The sequence below is a fragment of the Blennius ocellaris genome (assembly GCF_963422515.1).
Source record: "Blennius ocellaris genome assembly, chromosome: 22".
NCBI lineage: Eukaryota > Metazoa > Chordata > Actinopteri > Blenniiformes > Blenniidae > Blennius > Blennius ocellaris.
In genome coordinates this window covers 11,609,903-11,630,647 of record NC_137671.1, presented here as the reverse complement: position 1 = coordinate 11,630,647, position 20,745 = coordinate 11,609,903, and the positions used below count along the sequence as shown (strand labels likewise).

The following is a 20,745-nucleotide window of genomic DNA, read 5'->3' as shown; positions in this document are numbered from 1 at the left end:
ACCACCTTGGGGCACTGTTACTATTAATTTCTATTTCAATTTTCAACTTTTATTATATAGCACCAAATACAACACAGTCATCTCTCGGTGCTTTTAACAGAGAAAAACCCAACAAATCCACATGAGCCAGCAGATTTATTTGCGGCTGGGGAAAGGAAAAACTCCCTCTTACGGAAGAAACCTTTGGAGAAGTCAGACTCATATATATGCAGATAAAACTTAATTTGCCTAATCTTTGGACAAAAAAAAAAAAAAAACCTGAAAAAATTAAAAGACATTTGTTTCGTCAGTGTACGGCAGTGGGCAAGAGAGCGGGATTCACGCCTTTATAATTAGCAGCAACAGACACACATGCAGAAGCCACTGCTCACTCCAGCGCACACAAGTCTAATAATGATTTGAGAAAGTTCAGAAGGTTACATCTAGTTGACATTTGAGTTTAATCCTGTGCTTTAGCGCCTCACAGGTGCCGTCTGTCAAATTATTTGAAACTAGTTTAAAGTTGTCTTATCGACAGACCCAGTGCTTCTTCTGCTGAGAAAGAAAGTTGCGTGGCAGCACTTTCTAAGCAAACGCTGACCCAGCACAAGCGGTAGCAGCATTTGAGGTCATATGTAAAAGGATAGACACTTTTTTTTCCGCTTTTTTCTCCCACAAGTTGGCCGTGCTCCGGAGGGCGAGGCAGCGGCCAAACAATGCATTTCATTTCATTGAGGTTTTTTGTTTTTTTTTCACACCGATGTGCAAACACTACGGAAGCAAACTGGTGTCCTTGAAGTTTGTTACTGTGCATTTTTGTCTGCGTTTAGATTTTCTTGTGCTTATTTTTTTTATAATTGTCTTGCATAATTCCACAATTAAGCCAATGTGTCTTTCCAGGATCGTGTGCGAGATGGGCAAAGCCGAGATGAGCCAGTATACAGGGAATGTGCAGGTCTGCGTTGGAGTGGGAGGGCAGTGCAGACCCGAATTTATGGCAAAATCTTCCAAGTACTACTACTTTGTGGTGAGTGTTTGTCTTTTAAGCAGTGAGTAAGGTTTTGGTTGTTGAAAGTAATTGAATCTGACTTTGTATGGCTCAGGGGGCCACACGCAGCCCTTTGGTTGTCCCTGACCGAGGTCAACAAGAAATGATGAATGTACATGATATATTCAATTCATCCACTTTTTTATAGGTCCGTGCTTCTGAGCGCTGTTTATTTGATTCTTATTTCATTTGATTCATGCTGAATGTTGATTTTTGATCATCTCTTTGCAGAAATCAAAGGTAAACCCATGTTTACCAGAGCAGGAACACCAGCTCTTTAATACCATATAACAAACTGCTTGCTATTAACAGATATATGTATGTTTAGCAGAAGCGCAATCAACCTATTAAATTAATAGCCCACCCCTGCATGAGAAGGTTTTAAAAGTCTCTTGATTATAAAATGATTGACTTTTATGAGCAGAGAGGCGACCATGCTGCATATGTCACCCTCTGCATGTTAGCACCTTGCTGGCAGTCGGTCTGTGTTCTCACCTACTGCGTTAATACTGTATGTACATGTTGTTTTTTGGCTGGGTTCCCACATGGTGCGGTTCTCACCACGAGCCTCCTCTCAGCGTTTCTCTCATGTGCTTATCAGCGGTGAGACATGACTGTCAGTCACTAACGAGCAGCGGATTTAAAAATAACAAAGCTTCATTGCTTATGAGAATATTTCTGACACCAATATGTTAAAAACAAACATAACCAATCTGGGAACTTTAGTTTCATTGCATCTGGTTAATAACACACTCGCGCACTCATACATGTGTGTCTTTTCAAATGAATTTGCAGTAGCTGTCATTATGTACCTGTTTTTTGCTGTGCTATCGGTTTCACTGGCGTTCATTAATGGGTGCTGGCCGAGGTTGATTTCTCAGTAGGGTCTCTGTACAGGATTATATTTTGTTAGGTCTAGATGTCACACCACACTCCACAGCAGGCCAGAGATGAGATTATAAGAAGGCCAAATGAACTGGAAGAGGATTTACTTTATGCCAAGCTTCCATTGGACTACATCAGCAGCTGCCGTGTCACTTTCAATTTAAAAGAATCCCACCTCGGTATATCGTATGTTAAGTGGGATCAGCCAGAGCAGGTTAAAGCATACAATAATAATACTCTGAGGTTTTTATTTAGCTGAAAATGCTTTGCTTCTTTTTCTTTCTTAGGTCATACAATTCATATAAACAAACAGGTCCTCTAATCGTGGAGAGATGAGTTGACCCACTTGTGTGTCGGCCTTTCATTTAAGAAAATCTTTACTTTTTGGCTGAGTTATAAATGATATTTACATTTAAAACGAGGTTAGTGGTGACTATCGTGCTACATTTAAAGCCGATCAACCTCATTTGTTTTATTAAGATCACTTCATTGTCTATTGGGAATTCATCATCTCCAAGCATTAATATTTTATTTTCACCCAAAGCATCATAATCTTTCTTAATTCACCTTGACTTCATCTCCTGATTGACTTTTGACCTCCCCGCCATCCTGCAGATCCCCCGGATTACCACCATCAAGCCCAACCGAGGGCCGGTCTCTGGGGGAACCATCGTCAACATCACCGGCAGCCACTTCGACGCTGGAAGCAACGTGTCAGTCATGTTTAAGGACCAGCCGTGCACATATCTCAGGTTAGTGGGAACAAGCCAGGGCTGACCCTGCCAGTCACGCTAAAACAGTCAATTAAAAGCTCAGTCAAAGCCTTTGTTTGTCAGGCTATGTGGAGCAGATGTCTCTATTACATCTTTTCCTGAAACGCTGATTACGTATCCTGGGAATAAAACTGGGCTGACTAGAGAAGGTTGCAGTGGTATTTTTTTTTATTATTATTATTTTGTTCTGTGAAGCAAACGCCAAAGACAAATTTCCCCCAAGGGAAAATAAAGTTGACTCTCTCTCTATTTTCCATATCTTTTTTTCAATTTATTTCTATTTGTATCACTATCTCTTAGACTATCCCTATATGGGTTTTTTTCTTCTCTATCTCTAACTTGATCTTTCCAGATCAGACACAGTCATTCAAACACAGTCAATTCTGTAGTAGAGAAATGGCTCTTGAGAAAAATGTATTTGTAACCCCTAGATAAAAGGCAAAAATTAAAGGAGTTTGTACATTGTTGTGTGTTGCTTCAGGAGGGGTGGCCAGTGGCTCACCTGCCGGACTCACGCCTCCCTGCAGAGCTACGGAAACGTGTCCGTGTCTGTGAGCATCGACAGGGCTCGCCTCCAGAAAGACCTGCAGTTTGAATATGTGGAAGATCCCACCATCACCAAGATAGAGCCCGAGTGGAGCATCTACAGGTACAGCTACGTTGGCTACAGATGTTAATTCCGTAATTTTCAAATATAAAGTAGTTTGCGGCAGATGCTGAAGGATAAAATACATTTGATAACAGGCAGTTACAGGTTTAGTCTCTGCAACTAATGCAGCTGAGACTTTTCTTTTTGGATTTATTTTTGTCTGCATTACGTCTCTATCAATGAAATTAACGCTGTTTTCACTGTCAGCAACAAAATATGTTCTCATTAAATCCTGCACATTCCTGCAAACCCATTATGAGTCTCTTATGTGTCTTTCTCTCTCCGTCTCAGTGGCCATACTCCAGTGACAGTGACAGGAACTAACCTCGACGTCATTCAGACTCCGCTCATCAGAGCCAAATACAACGGCCATGAGACTCTCAATGTAAGTTTTGCCCACTGTTTTGTATCTAAGAAGATTGGTGTTGTTGCTTTTAATGTATGCATCTGTCTCTGCACTGTGACATTATGGGTGTATTACTTTCTATATCTCTATTGAATGTATCTATTTTTTGTTATTTTGGCCCGGATTCACAATTAACTGACCAATGTCAATTGATATAATTAAGATAATTTCCAACCTGCACAACTGAGTGCCCAAAGTCCCTTTGGCAACTAGTCAGCTGTACTTAATGCCAGCCCAGGGAGCCAAGTTGAGGTAAATGGACCGAGGAGAAAAGTCACAGTGCTGAAACAATTCAGACCAAATCAAGAGGCATTTCAATTGATGACAAAAATGTAACAATTAACCTCCACATGTGGCAAAAGCACAAAAAACCTGTAGTGTTGGTACAGAACTGAAATCAGCAGAGATTGAACTCTTTCAGCATCTATTCAATATTTTTCCTCATGGGAGAACAGATAAAGCGCTGTGTGTGATATTCCGGGAAAAAAGAGGGATTAACAAAAGGTAATAAATCTATCTTTTTTGACTATGACCTTGCAGCTTGTCTTCTCGCTCGTGTCTCTATTAAGCTTTAAGGTCTCAGTCACCTGTACAATCTCACAGTCTCAGCATGGCACAGATCAGAGCTGAATTTTACAAAAAGACTAAATCTGTCCACTAACAGGTGTTTTTTTGTTTCTTTACCAGTCACATTATTGCTCTTACCTTCCTGCACCCATTTGAGATGCATTTCAGTGATGTCCTAAAGACCTTGTGGGACTTGTCAAGTCTGATGTTCAAGGAACCAATTAGGGTGACAGCCACTGGTTTGAATGACTGCATGGCAGAGGTTGCTGCGGGAAAATGTGAAGTGTCTGTGAACAAGAGGGAAATATCTGCGAAGGAGTCCTATGCTGGTGGCTGATTTATCAATGTCCTGACAGGCAGAGAGGAATGGAGATGTTAGGGTGGATATTGAGGGGTATGTTGCACGGCAAATGACAGATCGATCTGTCATTGTGCATAAAAACTGGCTTTGAAATGTGAATAAAAACACATAAAGATTTAAATAGCATCACATGTCAAACCATAAAAAATAAAGAAAAACACTCGGAGTGAGACACTGTAATTGAGCAGGAAAGTGGTATGGAGAAAGATGAGTGAGAGAAGAAGAATCTGTCAAAGAGAGAAGAAAAGATCACAGGCAGGAATAACAGGATAGGATGAAGGAGTGATGAGAGACTGGGGGGTCTTTGTGGAGGGTAATGAAGGAGGAGTAAGGCCTAGTTATCACTCCTGAATCATCACACATCAAAGCCTGATTGTGGTGAGACGGCACACGCTCCCTAACTGCACCTCATTTGGTTGCTCCCTTTGAGGAAAATACTCCAACAGGTTCCCCTTTGCACTTTTTGAAATGATGGTACCTCCAGTGTGAATTGTGTCCCAGTGGGCTTCGTGAAATGCACAGGCGTGACATCAAAGACCGACTGTAATGACTGTTGTCACAATTTGCCGGAAGGCGAGAGATTGACTCGAGAGAAGGGAAGAGCGAGACCCAGTATGAACAACAACAAATAGTCACTGATTAAATAATGAGTCTTAAGGTACTTCCATGTATAAATACAACAACGTGTGTCTCCGTGTGTCTTCAAGCTGTGCCAGGTGCTCAGCCCGACGTCCATGCTGTGCCAGGCTCCCGAGCTGCCCATCAGTCTGGCCCGGCAGCAAGAAGTCCCCGAAAGACCAGACGAGTTTGGCTTCAAACTGGATGACGTGCAGGCCCTCATGGCACTCAACAACACCAACTTCATCTATTACCCCAATCCTGAGTTTGAACCGCTCACTGCGTCCGCGGTGCTGGAGCTAAAACCTGGATCGCCAATTATCCTAAAGGTGGGAGGATCCACATCAATCACCCACATTATATATTATCTTAGGTGCATTTTCAGTGAATATTTTGTTAATTCCAATGCTTATACTAGTCTCTTGCTATATTTAGCTATTAAATACATTTTTATTCTTGTAAGTCTATGCTATGGTCTTCATTTATTCACATTTTCTACTATTTTAAAGAGGCAAGGTGTTATAGCACAAAAGAAATGCAAAATTGAATATAAATTTATACAAGATATATTTCTTCAACTATTCAAAATATTAAACTATTTCAGCAGGTCAAGTCTTCTAATGATATAAAACACTCAGGGAAATCTCCAAACATCTCTCATATGAATTGTTTGAGTTGTGACCTGGAGAACTTGGTTGTTTTAGATATTTAAGTTTCAGTTCGATCTAAAATGTTGCTCACCAGTTGTGCAGCATATCGAGATTCTATATTTAAAAATGTGAATCAAATCTATTGTTATCAAGCATTTAAATAGCATAAAAACTACAAATTCAACAATTACACATGAAAGTCTTAGAACGTAGGTTTACACTGTGATTGGTAAAGCTGTGAATGCATCGTTTCACCTCATCCTTCAACACTGACTTGCACAAACTGTCTTGCAGGGGCGCAACTTCCTCCCACCAACCAACAGTGGAAATGGAAAGCTGAATTACACCGTCCTGATCGGTGAGAAGCCCTGCATGTTAACGGTGTCGGAGACGCAGCTTCTCTGTGAGTCACCGAACCTGACTGGTCGACACAAAGTCCTGGTGAGTGGCACGGCACGCCGGCAGCGTCACGGCAGACAGACAGACACGTGATAGATAGGCAGGCCGTGGTGGAGAAGGCGGGCAGGCAGGCAGGCAGGCAGGCGGATCGATTGGCAGTTTGACAAACAGACATTCCTCGTCTTGCTTTCCATCCATCCCAGTTGTCCACTCACATGCAGTCTACAGTTCTAATCCAATCAGCCGTGCGGTTCCTGTTAGTGCCCACAAGCAGACAAAAGGCAAAACAAACAGGCCTTCAATAAGAAGGATGTGTGTCCCAGTAAACTCAATAAAGATTCCATTTGTGGGGTTTTTTTGTTTTTTTTAAGAGGAACCAATTTGAACAAAGCGTTCACCACCTGAATCCAGAGTCACAGAAAGACACATTACTGTAAAACAATTAGTGGATGCACGAATAAACAGAAGTGTGGGCACAATACAAATCAATATGTCTGTCTCTCTGACGTTGGACCTTGATTTTTAGAGACAAAAAATGTTTTACAGATTCAAATTTGATGCACAGAGGGAACATTATGTTGCATTTTGTAAAATGTTTTGCCCTTGGCAAACACTATACTTCACTGTGTTTTCACTTATTTCTGTCTCTAAGTGGGTCAAATATTGAACATTTTCCAGGAGTTATTGTTGAAGTGATATTTAAGTGAAGCTCTAGCCCCAGTGTACTGCACCACTCTGCACCTATTTTTATTAAGCATACTCACATATGGCTCACCCCTATAGAAAAAAAAAAAAAAAAGTAAATTGTGCATCCTGCACAGTCCGTGCAGGAATTAAAATCTGCTTCTCCTTTTTTTATCCTCGTCGCAAGGCACGTGTTGGCGGTATCGAGTTCTCCCCAGGTGTGGTTCACATCACATCCGACAGCCAGCTCAGCAGCTCCGCAATCTTCGGCATTGCCGGAGCCGGCGCGATGCTCATCCTCGTCATTGTGGCTGTGCTCATCGCCTACAAGCGCAAGTCTCGGGAAAGCGACCTGACCCTGAAGAGACTGCAGATGCAAATGGACAACCTTGAGTCTCGTGTGGCTCTGGAGTGCAAAGAGGGTGAGGCGTTGATGCTGATGGAGGAGACTGCACATTTATTTTCAGTGATTATTATATAAGACATCCCTTGATATAGTTTGAGTTTTTAACAAATTACATGTTCTTTGTTTAGCTTGTGATAAACTCTGTTTATTCACACCAAATCGTCACAGTATTAAAAGCTACAAACAGAATCCATGTGTTATATGGTACTTGCTTCACTGGCTTATGAGTCCAATTCAATTTTTTTAATAACTGTATGTCTCTGTGTGGTTTCTTAGCCTTTGCAGAGCTACAGACAGACATCCATGAGCTCACCAGTGATCTTGATGGTGCAGGGATTCCCTTCTTGGAATACAGGACCTACACAATGAGGGTCCTCTTCCCAGGCATTGAGGAGCATCCTGTACTGAGAGACCTGGAGGTGTGGTGGAGTATCTCACAATCATTTTCCCAGGTTGTGTTCCTCAGCCAACTCAAGTTGACATGAATTGTTCAAAGTCAACCTATAAAGACAACAACTTTTTTTCATCAATTAGATGTTCTTCGAGCAACACGTGAACGTGTGTACTCGCATGTCTGTCCTCATCAAATAACAACCTCGATGCAATTAGCCTTATTTGAAAAGGGAGCACAATGAGCAAGCGAATTACCAATGTGGCGGGTCACAGTAGGTGGAATTGACGCCGATGTTGTTTGTGTTGCCGTCTGGTAAACAAAAGCCTTTTGACAGCCGACAACAGCACTTTTTTCAAAAACAAACAAGGCAGCCCTCAAATCAGGAGAGCGCTCTCATTAATAACTCCTAACGATACAAGATGCTGCATGGTTTTCTACCGCAACCTCAAAAGCAAATTAAAAGTCAATCACTGGGAGAAATCTAGAAGGGGAAAAAAAATAAAGTCATTTATCCCCAGTGGTGACATTGATAGACAGCCGTAATTGAACAGGTCGTCTTGTTCCATTAGGAGAATGATGGACCCCCATTTCACTGCCTTCAGGGTTAGCCACTCCATCCCTGATGAGAATTTCCCAGTAATAAGCAATATTAATTATGTTTTAATTGGTATAAATATCGAACTGTATGAGGACTATAATGTGAAATAGGAGCCTAATGAAAAAAGCAACAGGCTTGTCTCGGGCTGTTGATGACTTCTTAATTGTTATTGATGTGTCGGATAATTTAAAGTCAAGTTTGTCACCGTGGGCTGCAGGACTTAGAAATAGCACAGGTGCTGGGGGGCCTGCTTAGGCTGACTAAGACGAGGGGAAGTTTTCTCAATACTGAAATATTTAAAAACATCCCAGATGCTCAGTTTGAGTGAAAAATACATGAAAGATGATATCAGAATATAGTGTGGCAGATGTCAGCTCAATGAATCCTGCCTCTTGACACTTTATTTGTTCTTTGAGACTGTTCTTTGCAGTCAAAAGCACTTCCTGTCTTTCTGTTTTTACAAGATTTATTCTTCACACCTGACTCCCAGTTTGATTTTTGCCTCTTCATAATAACTTTTCCCACGGAGACAATTTAGTGTCAACTCAGAAATAAAAATTCCAAAGTAGATTGTGAGTAGGAAGTATTTGTATTTCTATAATAATACAAAAGACAGTGTACCTGCTGGGTCTGTAGCTCTTTAAATTGTCATTATACATACCACTGTGCTCCTCCTGATGCTATTGGTTTAATGTAACTGTGGAGCTTTATTCTTTGAAATCAGAATGACCTAATTTCCTTCTGTTTTGTAAAAAAAAAAAAAAACACCACACGTGAATCCCATTTTGTTTTGTAGTTTTTTCACAATACACAAGTTAAAAGTGTGCATCATTAATGTGGAAATTGTATATGTTGGGTCTTAAATGTCTTAACTTCAGATCTGAAACGCACAAAGGGTCAAAACATGCACACAGGTTTTATATCAGTGCTTCCATCCACACATCCTACATGCATATTGTACTTTACAACAAATTGTAACACTTAAAACACATGTGCACATGTCAACACTGTACACGCCTTGTCAAGCGGTCGGAAATTAGACTTGCAACGTAACAATGGCTCCCGGCAGATTACAAGTACCTCCAGGAAAGGTAAAAAGACAGAACATATGCTGGTTGACAGCTGCATTGGGTGCAAAGAGATGCTGTCTTACCACAAGTGCTCTTGACAGATAAAAAAAACTATAATCTCCTTAGGTGCTATTTATGAGAGACGAGAAGTATGTGTAGCGAGTCGCTAGTATAAATGGTGCAGGGATGATCTGGGCTCAGACGAAGGGAATTCGCATCGCTGCACTCTCTTTCAACTTGCATTAGTATGGAGCGGAGCACCATCAAAATAATAAACAATCCCTAAAGAGACTTAGTGTTTTCCTGCCTTTATTCACAAGATGAAATGCTATAAAAAAAAAAACAACAATGTTAAACTCCTCATATCCTTAGATTCTTCCTTTTCTTTTTTCCCTGACTCATTTATGTAGATACATCTATTAAATGTTAACAGTAGTATACATGAATATATGTATTATTTATACTTATTAGGAATCTAATTTGTTTCTGCTGTTGATAAATATATCTATAGAGCTAATGTGAAATTTATTCTGAACTTACTGTGTCCTTTATGAGAATATACAGTCGAAAAGGCAGAGAGGTAATATCACATTAAGCAGTCACTAATTAGACCTGTATGTCATTGCCTGAATATCCTGCCTGATTCTTTTTTTTTTTTCTGTCCTATGTTATTTTAAATTTTGTTTCATTAATTGAACATTTCTCTTGTTTCCTCACAGGTGCCGGGCTACCGCCAAGAGCAAGTGGAGAAGGGGCTGAAGCTCTTTGGCCAGCTCATTAACAACAAGATCTTCCTGCTGTGTTTTATTCGCACTCTGGAGGCCCAGCGGGGCTTTTCCATGAGGGATCGCGGCAACGTGGCCTCACTCATCATGACCGTGCTACAGAGCAAATTGGAGTATGCCACTGATGTCCTGAAGCACCTGCTTTCTGACCTGATAGACCGCAACCTTGAGAGCAAAAACCATCCCAAACTGCTACTTCGCAGGTAATTAGCAGGCACTGAGAGCACATACAGTGTTTAACTTACTTAGCACTGACTAACAAGTGGTCTCTGCTATGCAACTGGTCATTTATGTTGTGTATTCCTCTTGGTTTTGCCGTTTTATTTTATGTACTTGCTGTCCAGAAGTGGATGTGTGCTGCTCACTGTTCCCCGTCTGTGTATGTCTGGATTAACTCCTGTGACCTTGAGTGGCTGACTCTGTCTCGGAAACTGCCATGCACATCATTAGTCAAATAATTATGATTAATTAGCAGTGGATCCAACTGCATATAGCGCAAGGGGAGGAAAAGGAAGAGAAAGAAATCCTCGTTTGTTGGGGGTGGCAGCGTGGAAAAGCTTGCACTCTGGCACAGTCACAATCCTCCTGTGGATTTGTAGTCAAAGCCTTAATGGCATGCACTTGAACACCACACTGTATGTGATTATGCTTCTTGCCTGCAGTGTTTGGTAAATGTGATGATTACGGTTACTTGAGTTAGCACACTTCTCAGGCATTGTGTATGCGTGAGGTGTGTGCATGAGCATCTATGTCCATATGCCGGTAGGATGAAATATTTTGCTCGGGGGTTATCAGTCAAGGCTTGACACCATCCAAATGATTTGGCTCGCGTATCATAAATTGAGATGTCCATCTCATTCCTATTCAGTTTCTCCCTCTGGCTCTCAGCACACACACCAGTAAAGGCATAGACACAACAAGCAGACGTGGACACGACTGAAATTAACATTGTTCCCTGTATCCTCCAGAAGACAGCGGCCATATTCACCTCATGAAAGCCTGTTTAGACTCTGCTTATCGATGCAGGGGGAGATTATTTCTGTCTGGGCACGAGGCATGATTAATTGCAGCCAGAGCTCACCAAGTATGGCGCAGCCACTAAACAATGGACTTACTGCTGATCCTGGCAGTAGATACAGTACAAGAGATGACGCATACAGCCGAGACGGGGAGAATTGGTCAAGGACAATGGAGGCATTTAGAGCTGACTACTGAGACATGGAGGCAAGTGGTGGGATCACCTTTCTGATCGGCTTAGTGTGTTAAACATAAAGATAGAGACGACTTATCAAGCCCAATAATTTAATTTTTGGGGGGCAGTTCTTAAGGAAATAGCTACAAAAGATCCTACAAAGTGACAACTGTGGAGTCCCGACAGACAGTCCTCTGTCGCGACGTTTCTCCGACAAAGGAGAAGGAAAACCTTGAGACGTTGCCATCCCATTTAGTTGGGGAGGAGAGCACATGTTTACAGCAAACCCACGCCCAGTTTGATTTCTCATTTGTCGCACACACGTCTGAGATTGGGCACTGATCAGACCGTCTTCATCTCGCTCCTCCTGCTTATTAGTTCTTCAACAGCCCAGCATGCATTTCAGATGTGACGAGACAGTCAGAGCAAGCGTTGCCACCCTGTCGTGTGGGCTGACTGGTGTGTCCTTGGATAGCGGCTGAAAATAGCCCAGATACATAGGCGAAAGACTGTGATCAAGGAAGTAACACCCCTTCCCTCTTTTTTTTTTCTTTTTTTTAATCTTTAATATTTTCATATTGCTTATTTCGAGCGTTGGTCTCACTCAGTGCCTGTCTTTTCTGCTTTCCACCCTGGTTGTTTTCGGTCCTCACCCCCTCTGTTGATTGTGTAAGACCACCACTATCTCACTCCCTCGATCTATATTCCCAGCTTTTTCTCCCCCCCTCCGCTGTTTTCTTGATTGCCAGATCAATGCTTAAAGTGCGTGAGCAGGGTGTCTCTGGCACAGCATCTGAGCACGGCTACCCACTGCCTCCTCTTCCAAGAAATCGTGTGTGTGTGTGTGTGTGTGTGCGTGTGTGTGTGTGTGTGTGTGTGTGTGTGTGTGTGTGTGTGTGTGTGTGTGTGTGTGTGTGTGTGTGTGTGTTTCTTTTTCGTCTCTCCACACACCAACACACATCCTTCCATCTGTCCCATCTCAACCTGTGCTGAAGCACAACCACCAGGCAAGCTAACTAACGAGAGCCTTCCACAACCATCTGTCGCATTCCTTGCTGCATTCTCCTTTAACTCTTCTCCTCACTCCGTTCCTCCATCTCCCACTTGCCTCCCCACCCCGCCGCCACGCTTCCCGTCATGCAGAGTTAAACAGTCTTTCGGTAGCCTTAAGTTTCATTTGGCTGCAGTCGAAGCGTCAAAATAGCTGTTCTGATCTCGGTCAAAAGAGGAACACCCAATATGTTAATGCGCTAATCAAAATATTGCTTCGGCTCCAGTACATCGGCTACCCTATTATCTCAGATGAGTTTCAGCTGCACCACTTTACAAATTGGACTCAAACCGGAACTTTCCTGCAAAAAAACAAAGTGTAGTTTCCATCTCTTCACATTGACACACACTCATATTAACACCGTTGGGTAACTTTAAAGTCATCAATCAATCTCAGATGTCGGTGGAGATTTAAGTACCCAGCAAAAAGCCATGCATGCACATAGCGAATACGCAAAACGGCAATTTCGACACAGACCCCCTTCCAAGAATCGAGCCAGTGATATCCGTAATACGGGTTAATATACTCTAGCTTTAATTAGGTGATAATACAGACAAAACATGTTGTCTGGGAAATTTCAATTGTCACGTTTAATTGTAATATCAGCAAATTCTCTGTTAAGATTGTGAGAACTTGAATATTTTGTCAGCGTAATAGTATAAACCGCATAGATCAAACAAAAATCACAGATGCAAAGATTACAAAGATGCAAATGTGTTAAGTCAACTTGTTTGATTTAATTAAAGTTGAAAACCCAGAAGAAGGTTGTTTTTTTTGTGGCTTCCTTGGTTGATTGTTCACGTCTATTATGCAAGTTTTACAGTATTCATCTCATACACGTGCAAAGGGGCGTATTTCCTGGCAGGAAGACAAAAATGCTAAATGTGTGATGAAGCATGGGTGCCTGTCCACCCTAACACAATAAACACGGGGGGAACTAAGTACTGCCAGAGTCCTCAGATCATTCTCAGCACCCACTGCCCCTCTGACTGCCTGCCAAGTGGGCAAGCTTGACCATGCCAACCCGCCATGGCACATTTCAGTGCATTAACCCAAACATTGGTTTTGAAAGTCTTCTGGGGAGAGGTTTGGATAAAATTGAAAGTCGTAATACTAAAGGCTTTTTTGTGTGTGTTCCTGGCTGAGTGTGTAGTGATTGAGAATGAGCATGAGCAAAATGGTCAGGCCAGTCCAAGACTTCTTATTTCTGCAGGGATAGCATCTACTGCCAGGAGCACACACATGCACACACACACACACACACACACATGCAAACTCACACCTGATAATGTCTGAATACAAATGTCGAGGGATTAATTTGTGCTTTTTGCATGGTGGCTTTAAAACTGTCTAACACTTGTCTGGTCACACAGGCACACACAAAAACAGTAGATCGCTATTGAAGTGAGTAACCAAGAGGAAACCCAAAAAGAAGAAAAGAGAAAGCCAAGCCATTCAATCCACCTCTTTTCTTCTTTTCTCTTTTTCACTTCTCCCTCCTTCCTTCCTTCCCCGTGCACCTCCTCCTTTCTCCATGCTCCTTTCATCCCTTTGATAGATGGGCTGCATTTGTGGAAATGGAGAGGATTTGGGAGTGTGTATGATTACAGGATCCAGAATAGGGCTGCCAGTGGGAGGGAGAGAGGGAGAGAGGGAGAGAGGAAGACAGCAAGGACACATGAAAGAAAAGATGAAACGTGACCTTGTTGACCCCTGGATCTTTGGACGGAGGAAGGGCGGGAGAGGCGGCTAAATAAAAGTGCGGGCACAGTGAGCAGCAGGAAGTTAATCCCCCCCCAGGTGTTGTGCCAGCGTGGACAGGGGGTACCAGACAAGCCCACTGGCACAGCAGACACCATTCCCCCCCTCAGTGTGGAGCCCCTTTCAGAGGCTGCCTGAATAGCGAGGGGCGGGAGGGCTGCAGGTGGCAGCCGAAACACTGGGGACAAAATGGACACACACACACACACACACACACACACACACAAGTGGGCACAATGGACACTAATCCTGAAATATTGATGCCTGTGGTAGTTGTTCATTGGAAACAGAGGCATTGGTGTGTGGGTGTGTGTTCTGACAGATTACCCACACACCCCTGCTGCTTGGGCAAGAAGGTGGTTGTCAAAGGATATACAATCCTTCCTTCACCCCCCCCCCACACACACACACACACACCGCCACCAATACTGTTTATTATTATGTATGCTTATTAGTCATTCACATGGGATCACTCACACGGCTGGCCCAGGTCAACACATACACACAAGTGCAGACGTACACCCTTTCGCCACGCCAGCGGAGCATGGATGCCAAGCGGGGACAGAGAGGGAGATGTATTCATTCACTTTCTATTGTGCACGGATCGAGTGTTAGTCCAGTGAATAGGCAAGGGAGCGCTTGATAATGAGGCCAGTGTTATTACAGAGCCGCTCCAGCCCCTAACGACATCAATCCACTGGGATCAAATAAAGGCTTTTAATTGCTTTGCCTCATATTAAAATCCCCGCCGCTGTAGACGAGCTGCCCTTGGCGTGCCTGAGCATAAAAGCCAGCCGAAGGATTGTCTGAAAGGCCATCATATACCATGAGCAGTGGCTCCCTCTCAGTTCATGTCTTTGCAATTATGTTTGTGTAGCGAAAGCCTATTCATTAGCAGGCAGCCGTCATTTTTATGAGAATATTTGACAATGGTGTTGAATATTTATGACGGTAATAAGAGCGCAGGGGATCATATGTTCATTATGTGCTTTCTGTCCATCTGTTTTCAGGACCGAGTCCGTTGCAGAGAAAATGCTGACCAACTGGTTCACCTTCCTCCTCTACAAGTTTCTGAAGGTAACTTCTTCATTTCATCCGATGAAAAATGCAACAGGCAGCTTAACTTCTTGCCTTTCTGCTGGCTCTCTTAGTATCTTTACTTTATTGCTAAGCTGTTGTTTTGCTTCTTCACTCTCTAACACATCAAAAAGTAACCGATGGATATCGATCAGAATAAGACCTGGTTACAACTTATGTCTAACCACAGCTCAACACGTTCTAAAGCAAAACTACAAAAAACTGACCATAAAATTAACAGTTAAACGACATTGAAACACACATTATAGCCTGCAATATAATATAGACTGTCCTGACCTTGTACCCCATGAGATTACTACTGATAAATAAATGATTTTGACTGCATCACAGCTTTTTTGTGTGCTGAGAAAATTGAGCACCCACTGGAGGAAATTATAGCTTTTTTAAAAAAATAAACAAACAAACTTTGTTCAGGGTCGAATTGGAGCCTCCCAATTAGGAGGCGAAGAGTCTACCACATGAAAACCACGAATGAATTTTTATTTTGAACATGTAAAAGAAGAAGAAACGAAAGAAACAAACATAAAAATGAAAAACATCCAAATAAGTAGAGCAAAAAAAAAAGTTATTCAATTTTGAGAGAGTACACGCCATTTTCCATATTTGGCACTAGCTTTACATGTTCAAAAAGGATGTAGGAATCCATATGTGCAGGGTAAATGTGCAAGACTTCTGCCACAATGTAGACTGTGTATAATAGATTATTAGAAAACAAGAAAATCCTGACTAAAAGCAGATGTTCAGGGGCAATCAGCAACCCCATATAGTCAGAATGATGTCATCTAATGTGATTATTGGGGCACTCACAGGCAAGCGATTAGGGATGGACCAGATGTTTCTATTTTGTATTTTGACTTTTTTTTTTTGAAGTGCAAGATGAAAAACATACATTTTTTTAAATCAATTCGTTTTGCATGAATTTTGGAAATATTTTTGTGGCTTTAAAAAAAATTTCTGAATGGGATCAGAACTGCATACTACATCCTGTAAAAGTACAATGAACCCAGACTTGACTGAGTAAGATGTGTTGTACCTGGAACATAGAACTTTCAAATACTGAATTGTCTTCACTTAATGAATTTGGAACCAGTAGGTCGACGGACGGCAATGCACTGTTGCAGGAAGGCACTGTTGTGTTCATAGGACACCAATGTGTATTAAAAAGCTAAACCGCCACTCCTCTCTCCACCCTCGAGTCAAGAAAATGTCACAGTAGTCCTGTTTTTCTCCTCTATCTCCCCACACGTCCCTTCTCTGCAGCTGGCAGGAGAAAACATAAACAATGATAAATGGACAATCTCCTGTGCTTGATAAACAGCAGTGAGGGAAGCTGTTTTTTCACTGTGAACCCATCAAAACTCCCCCCCTCAATTCTAGTAAAAGTTTATATATTGAAGGGTGCTGCAATTTCCTTTAATTTAAGGATGTTTATAGGTCTTACTCAGCAATATCGGAAGCAGGGCCAACAGGAAAAGCATTGCAAAAAGCATCTACACACATTTCTGATATTTTTTTTTCTTTTTTTTTCCCCGAAGTTGTTCAATTTTGCTGTCCTGGCGCAGAGCGCAGGAGTCAACTTCAAACATCTCTTCTCCATCCAAACTTTCTGACTCTCATTGCAGGAGTGTGCAGGCGAGCCTCTCTTCTCCCTCTTCTGCGCCATCAAGCAGCAGATGGAGAAAGGCCCCATTGACTCCATCACAGGAGAGGCCCGCTACTCGCTCAGCGAAGACAAGCTCATCAGGCAGCAGATCGACTACAAGACACTGGTAAGGGGTTCACCTGCCCGGCGGGCCGGGGGCTAAGAGGGGACACTTAATATGCTTCCTGGAACAAGGCGAGAGAAGAAGGGTGGTTCTGGGTGGTTGATCCCAGAGATGCGCAAACCGGGACACCAAAGTTGTCGTTGTCACGCTTGACGCGCAGAGGGCACCGGAGTGGTGACCTCACTTCCTGTTGAGAGTGGAGCTGTCATGAAAAAAAAAGCAGCTTCGAGGACGAAGGAAATTTGCGTGTATTTATCTGTACGAAAGAAGATGTGGAAGATCTCCACTTCTGAGACGTCTCTTTTATTGCTCATGCATCTCTGTTGTCACTGGGATTGTTTCAGCTGGTTTAATTTCTTCCTCTCATTTCTATTGTCAGTTTGAGGATGCCAATTTACATAATCTCCATTTCAATGCTGAGCTGAGCTATTTATAATATATAATCGATCTCTTCTGAACATCTCATTTTCTGCAATATACGAACAAATGAAGCCATGCTTACAGTCCTCATTCTTTCCACTGTGAAGCTCCTATTTTATATATAATACACTATTTATAGTATTACGGAAACATGTTTAAAACTTTGTATCTTGAAGAGATGGAAATTACACCCTCATTTATGTAATGTGTATTTATAATCATCCTGTTCTACAGGTATTGCCACTAACAGCCAAAGGCGCTGCTGAGTGATCTGATGAATATGATAATATTATTATAATGAGCTGCTTTAGTGCACATCCCTTCAGGTAGCATATTACTGTCTCATCCCCTGCTCTGGAGAAACAGCCGTTTCCATAGTGAATTATGTTTTCTTTTGCTGCGCACCTCGTACGAAGCCTTCGGCAAACACAACAATATTGCAGTTCCATTAAGCGACAATTCACAGTGCAATCAAAATTAATAACAGAAAATACACAGACCTGTTCTCCACCAGACTGCAGTATGCATTTAAGCCTTCACCTTCTACCTACACCAATTTGGAGGAAAAAATGTTTGTTTGCAACCTTTTTTGGTTATAATGATAATCTAATGTGTACATTATATAAAGAGGTCAGTGGCGGAGAATTGTAGAAAAGCAGCAATGTGATGTGTTGAAAGATTTACAGCAAGAAAACAACATTATGGTGAAGACCAAGATGAAGTTAAGAGTCCAAATGGATTGATATGTGAAAGACTTGAAAATATGTTGCCATGATGACAAGGAGGCTCGTTGCTTTTGTTTGCATTTGCCAAAAGTCAGAGTGAGGAATTATGCTGAGAGTAGAAATGGATTGATTCGAGAAAGATGAGGACAAAACTCAACAACATTTGGTGTCCAGTGAATAGAGCAATAGAGTTAAATAAACATCAGTCTGCCTGGGGCAGCTGTGGCTACATACGTAGGCACAGTTCTATAGATGAGACGTGAATGGGCAGCTCTGATTTATTCTACCTAAAGCTTTTTCCTCGCCTCCACTCGCAGTTAATGTTGTGTGTATTTCTGCTCCAGGTGGTGAACTGCATACACCCAGAAAACGAGAAAAGCCCAGAGATCCAGGTCAAGGTGCTGAACTGTGACACCATCAGCCAGGTGAAGGAGAAGATCCTGGACGCCATCTACAAGAACGTCCCGCATTCACACCGACTGAAAGCCTCAGACATGGACCTGGGTAGGAGCCTTTTCCATGCATGTTCTCCCATTTCGTCCTGCCAGGAGTTTTGAGGAATTTTAATAGGATTCGTAAACACTGATAAGATAAAGGTCTGTTTCATGCCTCATGCTGGAGTTACTGTCGAACTCGTCAACATGCTTCTGTCCATGCCATGGTCTCGAAAGGCTGAACTTCGGCACTCATTGATTTTTACAAAGTCTTCCCTCCTTCACACAGGCCTTCCTAAAAAGTAGCCGTCTCCTTAGATATAGAGCAGTAGCTTTCTGTTTGACCTCGGGAGAGTTGACTTCCTGGCTCTGTTGGCTCAGATGTCTGAGATTGGTCTCCCCACTCCTCAAACTTCACATCGATTGACTCTCTTGTCGACTCGCGTCTGAGTCAGATGATTGATCAGTAAATCAATTGAGACACAGAGTGATCCCTTCCCTAGAAAATACCCTACTTTCTTTCTTTCTTGAACACAGACGTGCAAAAACAGACCTGTTTCACTCGTAGCAGTCGGGTGTGTGTTGCCGGTGTACACTGCATGTGCACATACAAATCCATGGCATCATAATATGGTTATGCCTGATTGGTGGCCTGCCAATACCTACAGGCTGTCATTTCACTGCACAGTGTGCTTTTTATGGTTTAATATTGCCAGATGGATTTTCTAAGCCCCTGTTGTGTGTTTGTAATAGCATATTTATAACCAACCCCCCGATCTGAGATGGACTGATTGCGTACCATAGGGAATCTGCCTGGGAGATGACTAAGTGAAAAGATTGGTTTAGCCTTTTGACGACACTCCTGGATGAAATTGTTTTATGGCCCCCTTTGGGCAGTATGTGTTGTTCTATTATTGTTTTATTACGGAAGGGAATTGGAAATTAGAGTTAGCTGGCCACTCACACTGTATGAGGGCGAGGGTCGAGTGAAAAGAAATTAGTCAACATAAGTTCACAACAGAACATGAGATGAAACGTTTTCACTCCAATCTGTATCTACAGCATGTTTCCAACTTCTTGCACGGACGAGAACAAAGTTCTCGCTCAGCCATGAGTCCATACAGCACATTCAGTGCACATTTCACCCACTCTCAGCTATTGGAAGTGTGATTTCTTGGTTTTGTGCTCCTTTTGTCGGGGATAATTCTGCAGTAGAAACAGGTCTTAGACTTGACTGTTTTGCTATGACGACAATTTTTAATTATACAAGGAATACTAGCAGCTTTTGCAGTTATTGGAGCACACACACACACACACATGCACACACAAACACACACACACACACAAATGCACACATACACACACAGGCACATATACACAGACCGATTGGAGTGGCTGATAAGGATAATGGGATTGTGGCAGGTTGTCCTGAGACAGATTGGCCTCTCGTGTTGTTATCCCAGCTATTGTTTTAATTCCACCATGCTGGGATCCGTAGTCCTCCACAGGGCAGCAGTGAAGATAGGGACTCAAAACAAAGATGTAAGGTCGCGCGCGTGTGTCTCTGTGCCATTGTGTATGTTGCCCACAGCAAGGGTGTAACACGCATCTCTGCGGAGTACAACAGTCACCTTCAGTCTCTCTCTTTGCCATCAGCTCCCATTCACTCCCCAAAGCTCTTATCTCCTTGATTGTTTGAGTGCATGAAGCAATCACACACATACGCAGTTGTCTCTTCCCACTGATGAAGAGTTTTTTACATTTGGAAATCAGAACGATTTCAGTTTGCGCTGGTTTTACTCCGGGTTTCCTTTATTCATCACTTCCTACCTTTCTTTTGGTCCCCCATTTGTTTGTCGAGCCTCGACTGGAGACCAGCGCTCATTTGCATCTTTATAGAAAGATGTACTGTATAGACAAAAACAACAGGAGAATCTTTATTTCCTGCAGATTTTCTCAGACGCTAACACAATTCTGGTCGATCCTCCAAAGACAGGCTTCATCATGCACCATGGTGATTGCTGCT

General features: G+C 42.4%; 1 protein-coding gene across 1 annotated transcript in view; it reads left to right on the top strand.

Annotated features, from left to right (window-relative positions):
* The window catches only part of plxna4 (plexin A4), a gene marked incomplete at both ends in the record, with an annotated part of 207,926 nt that overhangs the window by 166,243 nt on the left and 20,938 nt on the right, over positions 1 to 20,745 (top strand). The window contains 12 exons of the mRNA XM_080517929.1: positions 880 to 1,006; positions 2,528 to 2,664; positions 3,167 to 3,334; positions 3,626 to 3,719; positions 5,376 to 5,615; positions 6,231 to 6,377; positions 7,207 to 7,441; positions 7,702 to 7,844; positions 10,207 to 10,475; positions 15,287 to 15,353; positions 16,997 to 17,143; positions 18,630 to 18,789. Coding sequence (XP_080374055.1) covers positions 880 to 1,006; positions 2,528 to 2,664; positions 3,167 to 3,334; positions 3,626 to 3,719; positions 5,376 to 5,615; positions 6,231 to 6,377; positions 7,207 to 7,441; positions 7,702 to 7,844; positions 10,207 to 10,475; positions 15,287 to 15,353; positions 16,997 to 17,143; positions 18,630 to 18,789 — 1,934 coding nt within the window. The remainder of the gene's footprint in view (positions 1 to 879; positions 1,007 to 2,527; positions 2,665 to 3,166; positions 3,335 to 3,625; positions 3,720 to 5,375; positions 5,616 to 6,230; positions 6,378 to 7,206; positions 7,442 to 7,701; positions 7,845 to 10,206; positions 10,476 to 15,286; positions 15,354 to 16,996; positions 17,144 to 18,629; positions 18,790 to 20,745) is intronic.